The 18,857-nt window shown below is 37.1% G+C and overlaps 1 protein-coding gene across 4 annotated transcripts in view; it reads left to right on the top strand.

Moving 5' to 3' along the window:
* foxp4 (forkhead box P4) overlaps positions 1–15,694 on the top strand; it is a 141,747-nt gene extending 126,053 nt beyond the window's left edge. For all 4 annotated transcript variants that reach the window (XM_067432294.1, XM_067432291.1, XM_067432292.1 and 1 more), the window contains exons 15-18: positions 4,472–4,593; positions 6,222–6,288; positions 9,158–9,330; positions 10,222–15,694. In XM_067432294.1, the coding sequence (XP_067288395.1) occupies positions 4,472–4,593; positions 6,222–6,288; positions 9,158–9,330; positions 10,222–10,369 (510 nt within the window). In that variant the 3' untranslated portion in view covers positions 10,370–15,694. The remainder of the gene's footprint in view (positions 1–4,471; positions 4,594–6,221; positions 6,289–9,157; positions 9,331–10,221) is intronic.
* The last annotated feature ends 3,163 nt before the right edge of the window (positions 15,695–18,857 follow it).

An 18,857-nucleotide genomic window follows, 5' to 3' on the forward strand; every position in this document is an offset into this window, starting at 1 on the left:
AAGCCACCCGTGGAGGGCAGAGCTGATACTAGACATCAGTGAATGCATGTATGGGTGTTGTGTGCATATTTTAATCTCTTAATATTATAAAGTGAACTCTATTCCAGTAATCTTGCCTCATTGGTCTGGACAACTTCATAAAGCATGTTGCATAAAATGTGCGGTATAATTTAAGAGGAAGATTTTAAGCCTAATACCTAAAAAAGAGAGAAATACTTTTTTTTTTTTTATGTAATAAAGCTACATTTTGATGGTTAAACACGGTTATTGTTGTTGAATTTATCTCCTTCATTATCATCTTCATCATCATCTTTGTTATTAGTATTAGTAATTAGTATTAGTACTTTTATTCAATAACCATGTGTAAACTTGCTTTTATGAAATGTTAATGATTATTAATAATCTTAATAATCACCATAATCATAGGAATTCTTATTCAGTAACCATATATTTAACTTTCCTAAACTTAACTTTAATGGACTTTTTTTATTAATATATTAATAATAACTCAACCAAATGTTTAACATTTTATCCAAGCATACCTTTATGAAAATATGTATTATTAATTCTAATAATGATATTAACTCAATTACCATATATTTAACCCTTTTTATTAATAATAATAATAATAATAATAATAATAGTGTTTTATTTATGTTATTGATATGTTTAACTTATCTAAACTTACCTTTATGGAAGTTTAATAGTATTAATATTTAAAATGTTTTTTGTAATTATTATTAATACCCATGTTTAACTTATCTAAACTTACCTTTATTAACGTTTAATAGTAATAATATTTTAAAAGTTTTTTGTAATTATTATTAATAACCATTTTTAAATTATCTAAACTTACCTTTATCAAAGTTTAATAGTTTTTGTAATTAATATTAATAATCATGTTTATCTCAACTTCCCTTTTTTGTCTCGTATCAACCACCCCCCATCTCTCTCTCTCTCTCTCTCTCTCTCTCTCTCTCTCTCTCTCTCGCTCTCGCTCTCTCTCTCGCTCTCGCTCTCTCTTTCTTTCTGTCCAAAGTGAAAGCAGAGCGGTCATTAAAGGCCTGGGCTCACCATGTAACTGTCCCATTTAGCAGGCCATCTCCTCATCACCCTTCTTAACCATTAGTTCGTCCCTTAGAAAGATGTGTTAATGCATCCCTCCTTCCCAGCACCTCCCGTCTTCCACTTCCCCCTGTGGACTAGAAGCTTGGCAAGGTGCTGTCAGGGCGAAGAGAGGAAACGGACACCGCGTAGAGTAGATCGCTTCCTGTCAGTCTGTCTGTCTCATTAGCCATTCACGTGGCCTACAGCCTGGAGCCTGGGCTGAGGAGGTGCTGCCCCACATTCAGCCAACACTGGCCCAGGGCTCATTTGTGTGCCTGAGCCTCTGGAGGAGAGCAAGTAGGGAGAGAAGCATAGAAGGTGAGGTGAGAGAGGGACCCAAGGCAGCTGAGGGCACCGAGACAGAACAGCGAGCTAATAGTGTTGAACCGCAGCGGCACCCAAGAGCAGTTAGAGAGCTTAGCCAGTGAGAGTTGAGGGGAAGGAGGTGAAAGGGGCAGGAATATCTTTAACAACTCATTTCACTTTTATGAAATTTAACAATTAATGGATCCGTCTACTTTTCCTCCTCCACCAGAGCCAGTTTCCTTTTTTTTATCCTACAGTACCTTTTCTCAATATCTCCCCCCTCTTCTTTTTTTATTTTAATAACTGCACATTCTCACTCGTCTTCCTCTCTTGCTAGTCATTTGGCCCGGTATTAAATATAGAAATGGAGATGCATGTTCTCCGGTGCTCTTAATGGCCATCTATATTTCATGTAAAGTCAGGTCCGGAGAGTAGGGGGAAGTCATTGATCAGTTAGAGGGCAGCTCTTATTCACAAGATGGACACCAGCTGGATCATTCTATAAAACTGGTGCTATTTGTGTCTCTCACGTGTGTAAAATTACTAGAACAATGAAGGGCTGATGCTAACTTTGACTGTATTACACAATTTTCTACAACATCTCCTTAGTATATTAGCAAAAACTAATTCATTTTGATGAAAACTAAATACGTTTGTGACATTTGAAGGACTAGTATGGTAAACCAGACTCTGAATATATCCTCTGCAATTAACCCATTCAAGTTAGTGCAAACACATTAGGGGTAGTGAACACACACACACACACACACACTGTGAACCGTGGACAAACACACCCAGAGCAGTGGGCAGCTCAAGGGTACTTCAGTCATTTCCTTCCGGTATTGAAAGTCAAACCTGCAAACGTTCAGGTTAACATTCTGACTCTCTAACCATTAGGCTACGACTGCATGAGCTTATTCTACATCCCAAATTCCTAAACTTAACTACCTTACTAACTATTAATTAGCAATAATTAGGCGTTTACTGAGGCAATAGTGAGAATTGGACCCTAATGTGACCAAAATGGTATACACACACAATTATTTTTTTGAGTCTATTATGCTCACCAAGACTGCATTTATTTGATAAAAAAAAAAAAAAATACAGTAAAAACATTAATAATGTGCAATAGTATTACAATTTGAAATGACTGTTTTCTATTTTAATATATTAAAAAATGTTTTTCTGTGTTGGCAAAGCTGAATTTTCAGCATCATTACTCCGAGTCTTCACATGATAATTCCGAAATCATTCTAATGTGCTTATTTTAGCATCAAAACTCTTACTGTCTTACTATCCATTTTAAAGTAATGTGAGCTATTCTGTTAACATCTTAATGCATTGTGTCTTATAGAAAGATCATAAAGTACCACATTATCTCTAAACACAGATTTCTCTGCACACCTTTGTATGCTTGTTTTTTTTTTTTTAAGCTTGTGGAGATGTTGCAGTGCAGCATCTGTCAGCAGTTTGTGCAAATCTTCCATTCATTTCCCAGATGCTTTTCAGAATATCACAATAGAAATGAGAACTAATAATCATTTATTTAAAGTGGGAAATATTTGTAACCCACATTGATAATTTCTCTCTGCCTTGTTCTTATAAATAATATTAAAGCCCCTTCCTCAATGAAAGATTTAACCTGGAGTCTGCCTTACACATTTCATTCCGCTGGTACACTTGTTCTTTTGTATGAGGCTACAAGTATCTAGAAATTGTTTTCTTGATGTCAATGCTAGATTGTCTAGTTATTAAACCCACTGTGCTTGAGATTTGCTTTATTAATTCACCTTCCTGGTCCTATGAGTGATTCTTTTCAAAAAAGTCTTTTGTCACTTTTTTTTTATCAATATTGCAAAATCTGAATATCTTTTTTCACTCTGAACTGAAAATAAAATGGAAAATAAAATGCCATTTTAAGCTATACAGTACATACTGTACATTCACTGTCGCTGTTCATTTCTAGTGATAATGACCATAGTCACCCCTCTTCACGTGGGCACAGTCACCAAAGGAAAAGAAACCCGTTTGACATCCGCATCACGCGTGCCATCTTTCTAATATAGCTGCCACCCCTCCAGTCACTCATGCGCGCACACACACATACACACACACACACACACACACAGCCAAGCAGGCATTTTGTTTATGTCTGCAGAGGCTGACCCCCTTTAAATTGCTGCTAATGTTTTAACTGGGAGAATTAGTCTTTCATCACGGATGGGAATGCAAATAAAATCGGTGAGGTGGCAGGCTGAAATTGGGGTCATACTCATTTGCAAAACTAAGCATCATCGCTCCTGCACGGGGAAATTTATTCAAAGGAGGGAGGCCTCGTCTGATTATGGCACTTGTAATTATGGTTAGGAGTGATTCCGGCATCAGCAGTCCCTCCCTCATGGATTCGGGGGAAAAAAAGAGTGCGTCGGAAAAAATACACAGGATTTAATTATACACGAATTAAAATTGGTAATGAAATTGGGCATGAACAAACTACAAATAGCAGATGAAAAGGAAGGGCCCTCCCTTGGGGGTGTTATTCTAGATAGTGGCTGATTAGTGAAATTTAAAATAAAAAAAGCAGGGGGTGGGTTTGCTGATGGTGGTGGGGGGATAGGGCGCATCGTTTCTTATTTTTTTTTTGCGTTCAAAGATGGAGTTTTTTTTTCTTCAAACTCCCACTGTTATGATGGTGTGGCACCACATTGTCACTTCCCCTCGGTAGAATGTGCACTTAATTGGTTGTGTGTGTCTGTGAGATGGTGCGGGCGGGGGAACGGGTTCGAGATGGAGAGATACGCTCAGTCGACATGTCCCCGTCTGAGCCGTACAATCTTTTTTGCTCATCATCACGTGCGCTCTTTTAATTAGAAAGCAGGTATAAGATTTATGCCATTATTAAAGGCTGTTTATATCAGGCCTCGCTATAATTGCATTTCCAGCAATGACAGCGATGCGGTCGCGATTCTGCTTAAGATACCCAGTCGTGGCTGGAACGGTGAACTGACTACTACTTTTTGCTCTCTTGTCTTCTCTGTGTCCCGTTGCTGTTACCCAGAATGCTGTGCGCCATAACCTGAGTCTGCACAAGTGCTTTGTGCGGGTCGAGAACGTAAAGGGTGCTGTTTGGACCGTGGACGAAGTGGAATACCAAAAGAGGAGACCACCAAAGATGACCGGGTATGTAGACTCGGATGGATCGCCTTAATGGGGATAGTTCAACAAACATTGAAAATTCGGTCATTGTTTATCACCCTTGTGTTGTTTCAAACTACTACGACCTTTAAGTCCATGAAATTTTAATGAATTTCCAGGCATATAATAAAAGTGAAAGGGACTGGTGTTGTCAAGCTCCAAAATGATAAAAAAAATTATCATAAAAGGACCATAAAAGTAGTCTATACAACTCAGGCACTATATGCCAGGCCTTCTGAATCTATTGGATACACTGTAAAAAAAGATTAAATATAAAAATACGATATTATTATTTCCGGTATAACAAGAGGCCTGTATATGTTAGAACTTATAACATTATATTTAATGAAGTGATAGAATGTTAATATACTATCCTATAATATAAAACATGGTAATAAAACATGTTAATCATACTAATAATACATACAATAAAACAAAGTCTCAAAGTGCTACAGATTTAAAACAATCAAAAAAATGTTTTATTACAGCTGAAACAAATAATTCAGTAACAAATCAATGGTCAATATTTATTATAGAAGGGTATCATGGTAACAAACATAACACAAAAATAATGCAATAAACATTAACAACTAAATAACAGAAAATGAATTAAAAAAAATAAATAAATAATATATATATAATATATAATTTATACATATGTGTTTTTCACTGTAAAATATAATGGTAATTCATCGTTTAGAATTTCCAAAAACCATACATTTGTAGTAAAATTACATAGTAGTTTTGTCACAAACAAACTTAAATATCATCACTATTCACTTAAAGTCATCCATTCTGTTGAAGTTCTTACATCAAATATGGCATCTTTAGGTCAGGTTTGAAGTGTCCAATGACAGTGATATCAATAGTTATGCTAGACTGCTCCGAATTTCTGTAGCTTAGCAGACTGAAATAAGAGCCTGTCCAAAGTCATTCCAATCACAATAACCTGTGAAACACCTGGATTAAAAGAGCACTCTTTAAGTAAAGACTATTTATTTAGTAGTAGTCCCAAAATCAGTCTTTATTCCTGTAGCTGAAGCGTAAGCTTGTAGGTCTGCTCTGTAAGTGGGGCTGTAATCGTTATTGGCATGTATGATTACCCTAATGGGCTTCCCATCATTACCCTATTACTGACTCTCTAGTCAAAAGCACAAAGGTCTCTTTTGTGCCTCGCCTGCTTGTGTTTGGCAGTGCGTGCGTGTGTGTTTGTGCGCCTGTGTGTTTTTCCCGTCTGTGTCTACACTGTTTAGGGTGCATTGTGAGCAGATGCACAGCAGAAAAGCGTGCCTGCTTGCATTTGTACAAACAGATGTTACACGCCGTCTCAAGCTCTGCCAGAGAGACGACGGCAAATTACCCAGCCGACGGCCTGCCCACCAGATTTCAGCCCTGTAGCGCACAGACACAAAAGCGAACAAACAGTTGTGTGTGTGGCGCTTATGCTGTGTCAGAATGCATGCGTTACTCTCTATTGTTTATCTTTTGTAAATAGAATAGTGCCTCAGTGTTTTTCATGGGTTTAGCAGCTTTTTTTAACAGACTTTGGTCAGCTGTGTTTTGTCGTAAGCCACATGTGTACTTAATCGCCCTCTCTTTCTTCTTCTCCTCAGAAGTCCCACTCTTGTGAAGAATATGATTTCTGGGCTGGGATTTGGCTCGCTTAATGCCAGCTATCAGGTGAGTGAGTGAGTGTGTGTGCGAGTGTGTGTGTGTGTGTCTGTATGTGTGTGCACCCTTATACATTTATCCACACACAATGTTTGTTATTGCACATGATGGGGAAGTGTATCTTGACATATTTAGATATTAAAAATCAAATGTATTTATTTACTTAGTTCTCTGTTAAATATTGGATTTGGGTTATGATTCGTTAGCAAATTAATCTGAGTTTTTACATTTTAATGTTACTAACAACTGGAAAGGACCTGTAAAATAATAAAATATTTAAAGGTCTGAATATGAATATACATTTTTCTAGTGACACTGTTCTCCCAAATTCTTGTTGATTGAAATATTGGACTGATATATTAACAATTATTTGTAATTATTATTATTATTAATATTTTTAAGTCGTTTGATTTCAGTTAATGTGTCGAACTTGTTCAGTGTTTGGTCTAAATGATTCATTAGCACATTGGTCAAATTTGTATTTGCAGTGAAAAGAAAATCTTTAAAGTCATGGAAATGTCTAAATATGAATATACATTTTTCTAGAGGTCTGAAATATTTTGTTCACTAAGCATAGCCCTGGGTAGAGTAAAAGTTGTCGTAGGCAGATCTGATAGGAGTGAATCTTTTCAATGAATTAGTCTAAAGGAATCGTAAGTGAATCAGTCAGTTAAGTGATTCTATACAACTGGAAACATCCTGGAAAATTCATTCCTCAGAAAGTGTGCAAATCCTGAACAGATCAGGCCAGATGAAGCGCACAAGGGCACTGATAACAATTTCCTCTTCTAATTAGCTGCTTCTCCCAAACCTCCTCCATTCTCCTCCCTCCGTCGCACACGCGCTCCTAGCCAGCCATATGTGATTTATAGCGTCAAATATTTGTCAATGAAGGTCACAGCATAAAATTAGTGTCTGTCCTAGAAAATCCATCTGAAACCCGCGGTGTCACCGCAACTCCTGTTCTGAGCTTTCCTAGCCTTGCTCTGCGTTTCTGTGTTTGTGTGTGTGTTTTTCCCAAGAACACTGTGTGATGAGACAGAGATGGATCTGGGAGGTTAGCCTTTGTGCTTGCGTCCTGGTCTGGGTGTGTGAGCGTGTGTGGCGCTCTGTCAGGTCTGTGCCCATCCGTCTCCTCACAGGACAAGCAGTGTCAGCGCCTGACAAACAAACAGCCCAGCTAATCACGGGCCAACACACACACACAAACACACTTCCACCGCCCTGGCCCAGTTTGTCCCGCTCTGACCCCGCAGGCCATCTCTATGGAAATGGAACTGCTCATCCTGAAAAGGCCGCACATAAACTAGCCTTTAACAAAAGAGAAGACACACAGTGCGCACAACAACGCCCTTCCAGAGTGTGAGAGAACTGTGGCTCTTTGCTGTTTTCGATTTGTAATTCCTCGAGTGCGTTGTGTGTTTTTAGACTGGTATTGCAAGCACAATCGCGCCTAAAATCTGCCTTTTTAAAGTGACTCAGCCTGGTCATCTTCTCATTAAGCAGGCGTTAAGTGCGTTTACCTATCAGATCGTCTGTTTTTGACACTTTCTTCAAAGGTTGTAGGTGACTCCCTGTTAATTATAGTTTCAAGGGAAAAAATAGCCCTTGTTTGGTTCACATCAACTAAACCTTGTGTGACCCTGATCATCTTTCTCACCACCACCCAGTCTCCACAGAATCAGAATGAATTTCCCTCAAAACTCTTTCATTTCTCGCTCTCCCTCGCTCTTGTTCTCGACGGCATATTTTGGGCAGTCACGACAGTTTGAATTGGCATGAGTACCACACATTTTTTAAGTTCAGAAGTGACTGTAGGGAGTCGAAGGAAACCAACCAGAACCGTTTTCCATTCCACTTTTCCTCGCGCATTAAAATATCCATATGCAGTTGTTTATGGAGATTTGTATGCAGTTATATGAATTTACCCTTTGCTTGCATTGATTTTTACTTCTACTATTACTTCTGACTTGGACATTTTTGGGACTTTGTTAGCAGTTTAAAACCAGGAGTTAACAGTATATCTGGAGGGTTTTTTTTAACGCAAGTAATAAAATAATTACAAATTAAGTATTAAAAAAATAATATCAAGATAATGTAATGAATGCTATTATGTAAAATGAATATTCTTTTAATAATTATTAATATTAATTAGTTTATCACTCAAATATAATTTATAATTGAATAATGAAAACAACTTTTAAAATGTATATCTGGCCATTTTACTTTTAATAATTTTTAAAAAAAATATTAAATTATAACCCGTTATGAAGTAGTATAAGCTTTTCCACTTATGTTTCAGACTTTTGGACCCCACTGTAAGTGACACCATCTTGTCTTCTTTTCCAGTTTTTACTTAATTTATTTTCCGCTTTAAAAAAAAAGGTAAATACTGAATTAGTATCAAATACTATAACGCATGTCATATCCTAGAGTTTAAGAGGTGTTTTTATTTGAGCAGCAGGAGCACGCGTCCGTGTTTCAACCGGGGTTGTTGTATGGAGGCGAGGAGACCCCTAGTGGTCACACAAACTAACCTGCTGCACCACTGCCTCCAGATTTCTCTCAAAACACATAGACTGCATCTGTCCAGTCAGCACATTTATCAAGAATAACAAAGACTTTTAATAGTTAATGTTAAAAAAAAATTATAAAATGGCACGTCGTCTTAGGATGCTTACTGTTAAAGCCACCATTATCTGTGTTGGGCTTTGTGCCTGAGTACACCTTGAGGTCATCTTACTCAATATATTCAGTAAAATGATCTTTTAGACCTGCAACACTAACAATGCCTTATGATTTTAAAGCAACATATACATCATTGAATCTCAGTCTGAACTTTCCATAATAACTTAATACTTTATAATTGTGTGTGCAGGCTGCGCTCGCAGAGAGCAGTCTTGGTCTTCTGAACAGCCCCACCCTGATGAACAACAGCACAGGTGCGAGCCTCAACATGCTGCACATCGGCCACGATGACGTCAGCAGCACTGTTGAACAAGTCAACAGTAACGGTAGCTGCAGCCCTGGCCTCTCTCCGCAGCAGTATGGGTAAGAACAGCCTACTCACTGTCAGCTGGGTGCTATTGATATGTAGGGTGATACTTCATTTATTACCCAATAAAGCAATAACATAACGTCAAAGTGTGTTTTCTAGTTTTTATGTAACAACAGCAATGAAAAAAAATGAATCCAATTTTTTTGTTGTGCTGCTGAATTTTTTTGTGGGAACTGTTAGGCAGTTTTCAGGATTTTTTAGTTAATAGAAAGTTCAAAGGAGCAACTTTTATTTGAAATAGAAGTCTGTTAAAAATAATATCTGAACTTTTAATCGATTTAATGCATGCAGAAATCATCACAATAAAAAATATATGCATAATATAATATTAATTAATAATACTCTCTAAAAGTTTGTGTTTACATAATATATGTGTGTACTATATAATTGTGTATATATAAATTCACACTCATTTATATGTGTGTGTGTGTGTGTGTGTGTGTGTGTGTGTGTGTGTGTGTGTGTGTGTGTGTGTGTGTGTGTGTGTGTGTGTGTGTGTGTGTGTGTGTGTGTGTGTAAATATATATTTTATATTTTTCACTATAATATACATGCATGTGTGTCTATTTATATATACATAATAATTATACACAGTATACACACACATTATGCGATATGATTAATCGATTCGACATCACTATATATATATATATATATATATATATATATATATATATATATATATATATATTCTTCCTTTATGAAATCTTAGGGATTATATTACAAATTATATAATACTGTATACATTTAAAACTATCTACATTTTAAAGCAATTGAAAAAGTGACATTTAAAAAGGGTTGTATATTTAAAGGTTTATCTCTCATTTGATTTATCTTGCTTCTATAATCTAAGACTGACGTATTTCGTGTTACTTTTGTTTCAGACACCAAATCCATGTGAAAGAGGAGCCAGCTGAGATGGAGGAGGACAGCAGACCTGTGTCCCTCATGGCAGCTGTCACTCAAAACCTGAGCATCCCTGGTGACGAGCGGGACATGGAGGACGAGCTTCCCACGGAAGAGCTGGAGTAAGAGAAAGGGTTGTTGGAGGCGGAGCTCACCGGCCCGACCACTCCCTAATATTCAAGATGTTCAAGATCAAGTGAGAAAACAAAGATACAAAACCAACTACAACTTCAAAAACCAAAACAGGGTTAGACCTCATCTGTTCACAATGCAAAAACACAACATGGTTTTCCCCCCTCGATTTTTGTTTTGTTTCCTCAGTCAGTACCCTCGAAAAGGCCCTTTGAGCAAGCTCCAAGTACGTTTGTCCTCCTGTGTGTGAAACATGGTCTGATAAAAGAATGGACCGGCGTATCTAAAGCTACTGAGGGAAACCTGACGTCAGTATGCACGCTTAGTTTTTCCCCCCGCCCCAGAAGTCACTTGAGGTTTCTCTATTTTAAGTCTTTTTAAGCTTTAATTTGTATGTTCTTTGGGCCTGAGAACACTGCTTTTCTATGGGATAAATACACAGCGGTGATTTACCTCAGAAAGATGTTCACATGCCTGAAAAGAGAGGAAAAAGATGACACAAACACATCTTCAGAATGACTTCTGCTTTCAACCCGGATTTTTGTACTCGTTTAAAGGGGATGCTGTAAGACTCAGTAACTTTGCGGTCACACAGATAAGTTCACCACTCTTGACAAAGGCAAAGACTGAAACAAAACAAGCTGAAAGACTGGCAACGGTGTCCCTGGTCACCTGACCAACTCCTTTGTTTCTTTTCTTTTTTTTCGTCTCCCTTACATGACTGGACTGGAGAAACAGGGGAAACGTTCTGTCTCGAGGCGGCGTCGGCCTCCGATCAGACGGCGAATGCTTGTGCTGTCCTTATCTTTATCTGATGGTATCCACAAGAATCTGCCAGAACGTGCTTTTCCCCCTCACTCTTTGTCAGACTTAACGTAGAAAATGTTGCTACCCCCAAAAAAGGCATATTTCAGGAAAAGGAACTTTTTGCTGTTGTTCTCCTGTGGTGCTGTTATGACAGCCAGACTGACACGAGGCTTGTGGAGGACCGGCTCAGAGACTTTATTGACTGTATTGTTGATTATAATATGTGTGCAGTAGCTTTCGATTTCGTTTTACTTTCATAGTCATTTATTTCTAAAGGATCAACATTTTTCATTGTGATGTAATTCAACTATTTTATGTCTTCTGTTGATGATTGTTTTGTTTTGTTTTAAATTCTCTCATCATTCCAAAAAGGGGTTACGTTTGGGAGAGAAGTTCCAAAATCCTTATTCTACAAACTCCACCACCCCCCACCCCCAAAAAAAGTCCAAAACTTATCCTAGCGTTAGATCTCAAGTAAAGAGGATAGCACTTAGAGTTAAGTGAAAACTTCCGAAACAGAACCACAGATGAAATCTAACGTTAAATACCAACGAAACCACTCAAACATTTCTATATCAGAGAGAAGCTGAAACTAAAGAGGTGGAATACGCATTGCAGGGCTCCCTGTAAGATCCTCATAAACTTTACAGGCACTCATTCATATCTCTCTTTTTTTCACAAATTTTCTTCATTTTGAAATTTTAGATCTTATTTTCCCAGATTCGCAGCATTTCCTTTGTTCGTTTCTGAGTATTCTGTAGTAGCCAGTTGATATCAGCTGCGATACAAAATATTGCTTTAACGTAAAAGGTAACACGGTCACGGAATACCTCAGACCACAGTGTTTGCCCCCTCTCACTGTTATTGCTAAGGGGATTTGTACTGTGGCTAACTAATATAGTGACTCTCATTATCAGTTCAAAGTTCTATAGCTACTAGATATATAAAAGTTACTTGCAATTCACTGTGTGAGTAGAAAGTGTCTGATTAGCATGTGAGATTTTGCTTTCACTGACCTATAAAAAAACTTTTCTCATGTAGTGCCATGCCAAATTTCGAGGTTTAATTTAATATATGTTGCTTTTTTTCAGTTTTTTCCCCCATTTTACTTTTGTTACAGGTAACCAAAGAGATATTTAGTAAACCAAAAAAAAAACAAAAAAAACTTTTTTTTATTTATAATTTCTTCTTCCTAAAGAACTGGCCAAAAGAACACAAACACGTCATTTGAATATTTAATTTTTTTGACTTACACTACAGAGCATTCCAAAAACCAAAGTGTAAAATGCAAATGCTTTTTTTGTTTTGTTGTGTTGTTCAAAAAAAAAAGAAAAAAAGGAGAGAACTGTTTTAATATAAGTTAACCTTATGAGTTTTAACACTACGTATGTTTAAAGGCCAAAAAACAAACCGAAAAGGATACAAAAAGCAAAAAAGCAGTATTAACAAGCCTCTTGCAGTTCCTTAGTTAATCTCAAAGCACTTACGATCTGAGAAAGGAAGCTCTCTACCCCATCTTGTGCTCAGGCGATTGCAGTGTTGAGAACGCAGTCTTAGCCCTCTAAGATTGCAAAGGCACTTGAATAACAGTTGTGACACTAGAAGCCAGCAGCAGTTACTCAGCATTATGGTTTACTTCAATTACCAGTATTTCACAATAAAACGCAGTTCAACGAATACCAAAAAAAGCAGACGAGCACCTGTTTGTTGTGCTTACCCTGCCTGTTGAACAGTATTATTTACCACGCTAATAAGGGATGGCTGACAGGGACTCAGATCGTTTCAAACACAACAGGAATCATTTTAAGGACTGTTCGAGTTATTATTTTCTGCTTTTTTTTCCTATGTTGGAGGATCTTTCTAACATACCTGGTCACGCGCGACCTGTGTATTCATTTCATACACACCTTCGAAACACCTTCAAAGAAATAAAACCAAAAATAATGCTACCTCCTTTTGAAAACGATTCACAAAATAGATAGGCCAATGAAAGTCACCTATAGTCATTCAAAAGGTGTAAATTCTTTCTAGTTTTTCATTCATCCACAAAACGAAATATAAAAAAACCACATTGTCGGAAAAACCAAAATATGATTCTTGTTGCATAGCTGTGAACGGAGCTTGTCGATTCCTCTCGATTCCAAATTCATTAGCATGAATGGAAACAAATAAACGAGACACAACGGGGAAAAAAAGAAGACTACCTCTCCACTCCCTCCTGAAAAAAAGAAAAATGCTGAGTCCTGTTAAGTATGAAGCATTAAGTGGTCAACATATTTAAAAGGGTCTACTCCAAATCACATATTCCCCACTTTAAGTGATCTATTAGCATAGTGTCTATGTACAGGTCCACTGTGCGGAGGCTTAATTGTGTGTTCTAATTCCGCATGCATAATGAGAGGCCAGGCCAATGAGAGCCATCGAGCTGGCCGGTCATTAGAGCGTACTCAATGGGCCAGTCAGTTGGGTGTCAGAAATGATGATAGGCAGAATGCATTAACGTAGGCCACTCTTGCACGGACCCCGCTTCCCAATTAATGCAAAGTGTAGCTTCGTGACGGCTGTGGAAAAAATAGCGCACACACACACCATCCCAGAGAGATCATCACGCTCCTAGTAAAATGGGCCTTTATTTTTACCGCACGACGAAACCAAAATATCCAAAGAGAACCATCGAGCTTGTGCTGCAAGAACTGAGGATTGCGAAGGAATTGAAAAACTCTCACAAATGAATTGCTGCATTCACGAAATGGACTACAATTGTGCTTTAAGCCGGTACATGTGTAAACAAAGCTGTTTTGTAAGATGTGGACTGAAACACATCAGTGGTGATCGCCATGACTCCTTGGTTACTTTTACGCGCGTTGTGATGATGTATTATTGTATATTATCGTTCAGCTTAGCTCTCAAGGGCATTCCCTCTTTTTCGTGTTTCATTTACTTGTTTTCTTTTCGCTTTTATTTTTCTGCACCTGTTTTTTTTTAGCTATTGTAAAGTTTTGAGCTCAGAATTCCTATACTGTATTGCTTATGCTAAAGTGTATGTATTTATCACATTATGTGCTGCAGGTATCATGGTTAAATTTAGTTTTCCTTTTTCCTCCCCCCACAGTTTTTCTGTCATGAAACGCCTGGGACGATGATTTTTTTTTTTTTAGTTTTTTTTTGTGTATTATCTCTCGAAAAAAGACAGATTAAGAGTTAGATAAGTGGTTTAGGTAACACACCTGTTTGTATATTTATCTTAGCTAGGTCTATTTTGATACTTTTGTCTCTGTAGTGCATTTATGCATTTTTAAGGAAAAAAGAGAGAAAACAAACTAAAAAGTTGAACTCATTGTGTAATGATACCTCAGAAGGACTTTTCTCAGAAGACAGGACCAAAACTTCAGAAAAACAGTGAAAGAGAAGAAAAAAAATGTGTAGAAAAAATGTGTAGCCCTCTCTTGCTTATAAGAAAGAGCAACTTTAAGGTGTTTTTTTAATTATTATTGGTCCTTTAGGTGCCAATATGTGTACAGACTCCCTTTAAAGTCAACTCATATTTACCATGAGCACTCAAAGCTGTCTCTCATAAGGCAATAGCGCTCCAGATTTGAACAGAAAGCCTCTGAGAAAGTGCACGGATTGGCTCTCTTCAGCATTACGTCGACTGAGAGCGTCTTCCTTATGTTTTCAGACTTTTCTGCACACTCATGGCACTGAAACGGGACCATGAAGTCATGCAGGCTATTTTCGACCACTGTTTGCCATTCGCTGTGAACTTGGTGTGGCTTTTCCACAGTAGCATACCAAATAAGATTGTGAAAAGGCTTTTAGAAATGCAGTTCATCTTCAGTGACCACCAAAGGGATTGTGGATAGACGTTCGTATTCCAAATTGATCAAGTCTGCCACAACTGTAACCAAACAAACGCGTGACGAAGGTATTTCACATTTCACGGTTATCCACTCTACAACCCAGAGCTCCATTGCCCGGTTATGAATAGCTTTGAGCTGCCGCTCTCCAAGTAAAGGACCCCTGCAGGGGAGCTTTTGCCTGATGGTATTAACTTCTTCGGCCAATCAAATGGAACTACCACTTCGACTCTCCTCTCATTGTATTTTTACGAATGTGTGTACATTTTCAGCAGTGACTTCTATGTACTTTAGTTTCATTTTAACTCGTTTACTTCTCTTTATTATTTTTTTACATTTGTTTTGCTTTTTCAGATGAGACTTGGGGGAAGAATATGTGGTGGCTTTTGAAATGGTATAGAAAATAAAAAAAGGCAACTAGCCATCCACCTTTGTCATTCTAACCCCCGGTGACCATGTTTATGCCAGTCACTGCCGTTTTTCTTCATGCTGTATAAAAAAACACATATATCTGTGTATTTGTAACCTGAATCTTCTTGTGTCTGTTCATGCAGACAATAAAAAACTGTACAGTAGGTCTAGTTGCATGTAATCTGTACTAATTATTGACAATGGCATTATAAAATGCAATAAAAATACTTATTACACTGTCTAAGGCTGTGCATTGTAATTTCCTTTTTTCTTTAAACATATTAATGTGTTTGTGTAAATAGCCCTCTTATTCATGAATGAAGTCAAAAGGAATTTTGTTTTCTTAGTCGTTCATAATTTTTATGTTGATAATTAATATCCCATTAAAAAGAATCATTCACCCAAAAATGAAAATTCCTCAAGTTGTTCAAAAACCTGTGTAATAAAGATGTAAAAAATAAGATATTTTGAAAAATGTTGGTAGCCAACCAGTTGATGGACCTCATTGACTTCCATAGCATGGAGAGTTTTATATATATATATATATATATATATATATATATATATATATATATATATATATATATATATATATATATATATATATATATATATATATATATATATATATATATATATATATATATATATATATATATATATATATATATATATATATATATATATTTGGATGAACTTGAGGGTGAGTAAATTATTTTTGGGTGAACTATCCCTTTAAGTATTATTATTATTTATGTATTAATTATGATTTATGATGTTCAGTACAGTAGAAAAAAAATTCATTTATGGAAAGTAAATTGCAATACAAATTAATACAAATAAAACTAATAAAAGTGTTCCTTAATCTACTAAAACTATCTCAGACTAAATTATAGATGTGCATGTTCTGGATGTACAGCCATTTTGCATTTATTGTATAAATGTCACAAATAAAAAAACACAATGGCATAACTAGGACAGCCATAAAAATGACAGGAAAGGGTCAAAGGTGTACATTATACAGTAAATGGTTCAAAATGTATTTTTTCTCATCATGCAACAGAGAGTTGAGATATAATTCACTTTAAAACATGCAAACATCCTGGCCAGCATTTGGCAGTTTGCAATAAGACGAGGTGTTGTGTTGTGTGGCTTTGCTGGAGCTTGTGCATATGGTGTTTCTATCTAAGACACACACACACACACACACACTCACACACAGCTACCAAAAGTAGTCCAATGTGTGAGGTGTAGAAAATGTGCTCTCAATTAAGAGCACGCAAGGGAGGTGGCTTCCCCTAAATCATGCAAAATGCATGTGACACGGGTCACAAAGTGGGTGATTGAACCAGAAAGCAGGGGCCTCAACTTCAAGAAAGTGGAATGTCTACAGAGCACTTGCCTTTTCAACTAACTTAGGAATAGGAACATCATGGCCAAGTCCATTTGATGATACATGTTGAGTAATAGGCTAATGTTTGCAGTTACCTTTTTGTGTAATAGCATCCAGCTAATCGCTAGCTTATATAATTTATTGCACACATTTAATCTGAGTGCAAACCTTCTCTCACTTACTTTAAATGCTGTCGAGTAAGCTGCAGACTGACTGCTAGCGGTGAGTACAGTAATGGATATAATCATAGAAGATTTGTGAGGCATCAATCACATGACGACAATGCATATTTTCAACAACTGCTCTTTTTTAAAAAGTGACCATAAATATTGATTGTATCAATAAAATGAGTCTCGTATAAAATAGGTTCAAAATCTTTTTTATTGGAATTGTGTGCTTCATAAAATGAAGAACATCTGACCTTGTGTACACACAGACATACCTATTGAATATTGAAATACCTAAGTTCTGGATGTATATACATTTTATTTTTCAATTATCACAACAACAACAAAAAAGCAATCAACAGCTCAAAAACATTGACTAACACTGACTTGCATAAAAAAAGTTTTGTTGTTGCTTATGCATTGCTGTCTAGCTCTTCAATCTCAGACTGACAACATTAATATTCATGTGTTCAAACCCTACAGAAGTGTGTCCATGTGATGGTCTTGTTGTTGTGTTACAGGCTCTGTCCACCAGGAGGGGTAAATAAACCAGCCAAAAACTGAATGGGACAAGAAAAAAAGGAAAAGAAAAGGAAAATAACAGGACAGGCCCAGTCAGTGAGCCCTTTCAGTCTTCTGAGAAAATCTCTCACTGACACAGACAGGGTGGAGAGTGTTATTTCAACCCATTTAGACCAGGATCAGGTTCTCTGATTTTCTTTTCTTTTTCTGCCATCTCTTCGCTTCGTTTGAAATCTGCCCTGAATGCTCATCTTTAAAACACACAGGCCTCCGTTCGGAAGACTTGTTGCTGCAATATTGAGAGAGATGATGTAAAAATGTGGGCGCTTTCGAGAAAGTTCGATTTTTATTTGATTTAATGCATTTTGAGATTCTCTCCCAGAGTTTGACAGGAAGGAAACTTACACTGGCCGCTCAATTTGGTAAAAGTTTTGGAAAAAATAGTCGTTTGTTGAAACGACATTAAACTCAGCAGGTAAACTCCAGATATTTTCCAAGACCGACTGACTCAGTCTGACTGATACTGTTTGCAGTGACTCCTGCTACTGATTGTCAAAATACCTCATCCGCTCCACTTATCCGCCTAGATAAATGATAAATCACATGCACATAAACACTCATTTAAGTGTATCCTCCACCCTCTGACGGTAGGCTTCATAATGAGTCTAATTAAGATGGCTCTGACAGAATACCTCAGCCTGGACTGCTGGCTTACAGAAGGACCCCAGACAGGAGAACAAAGGCATCTTTGTGAGTTATTAGAAACACATTTTCATCCCTCTCCCTTTCCCCGACCATGCCAAGATGTTCAATTCCGCTACAAACAATCAGTGTCAAACGTTTAAAATAACATCCAAGAGAAAAACACTGGTGGACATGAGTAATGCGCATGCCTCGATGTTTCTTACCAATATCTTGGAGAGGTTCTTGTAAATTAGCATTGTTATAGCTACTGTAATTTATAGTTACTTAAATTCTATTGGTTTCACATGAATCACTAAAGTATTATGGGAAGTCATTTACTTAGTCAGCACTTCAGTTTCTCAAGGTTCCAGCAGTTGACCTAGATATGGTTATGTACAATGCTATAATCACGGAATGATGCATTAGTCAGGCACTTAAAGGGTTAGTTCACACAAAAATGTAAATTCTGTCATCTCCCCTTCGTTTAATTCCAGACCCGTGTCCGTATGATGTCTTTACTACCTTTCTGAGGCTTGAAAGTTGTCATTGCATAGCCTCAATGAAGGGACAGGAAGCTCTCCGATTTTTAAAAGATTAAAAAGATCTTTGTGTTCTGAAGGTGAAAGTCATATGGGTTTGGA

The sequence above is a fragment of the Pseudorasbora parva genome, chromosome 22 (assembly GCF_024679245.1).
Source record: "Pseudorasbora parva isolate DD20220531a chromosome 22, ASM2467924v1, whole genome shotgun sequence".
Lineage (NCBI taxonomy): Eukaryota > Metazoa > Chordata > Actinopteri > Cypriniformes > Gobionidae > Pseudorasbora > Pseudorasbora parva.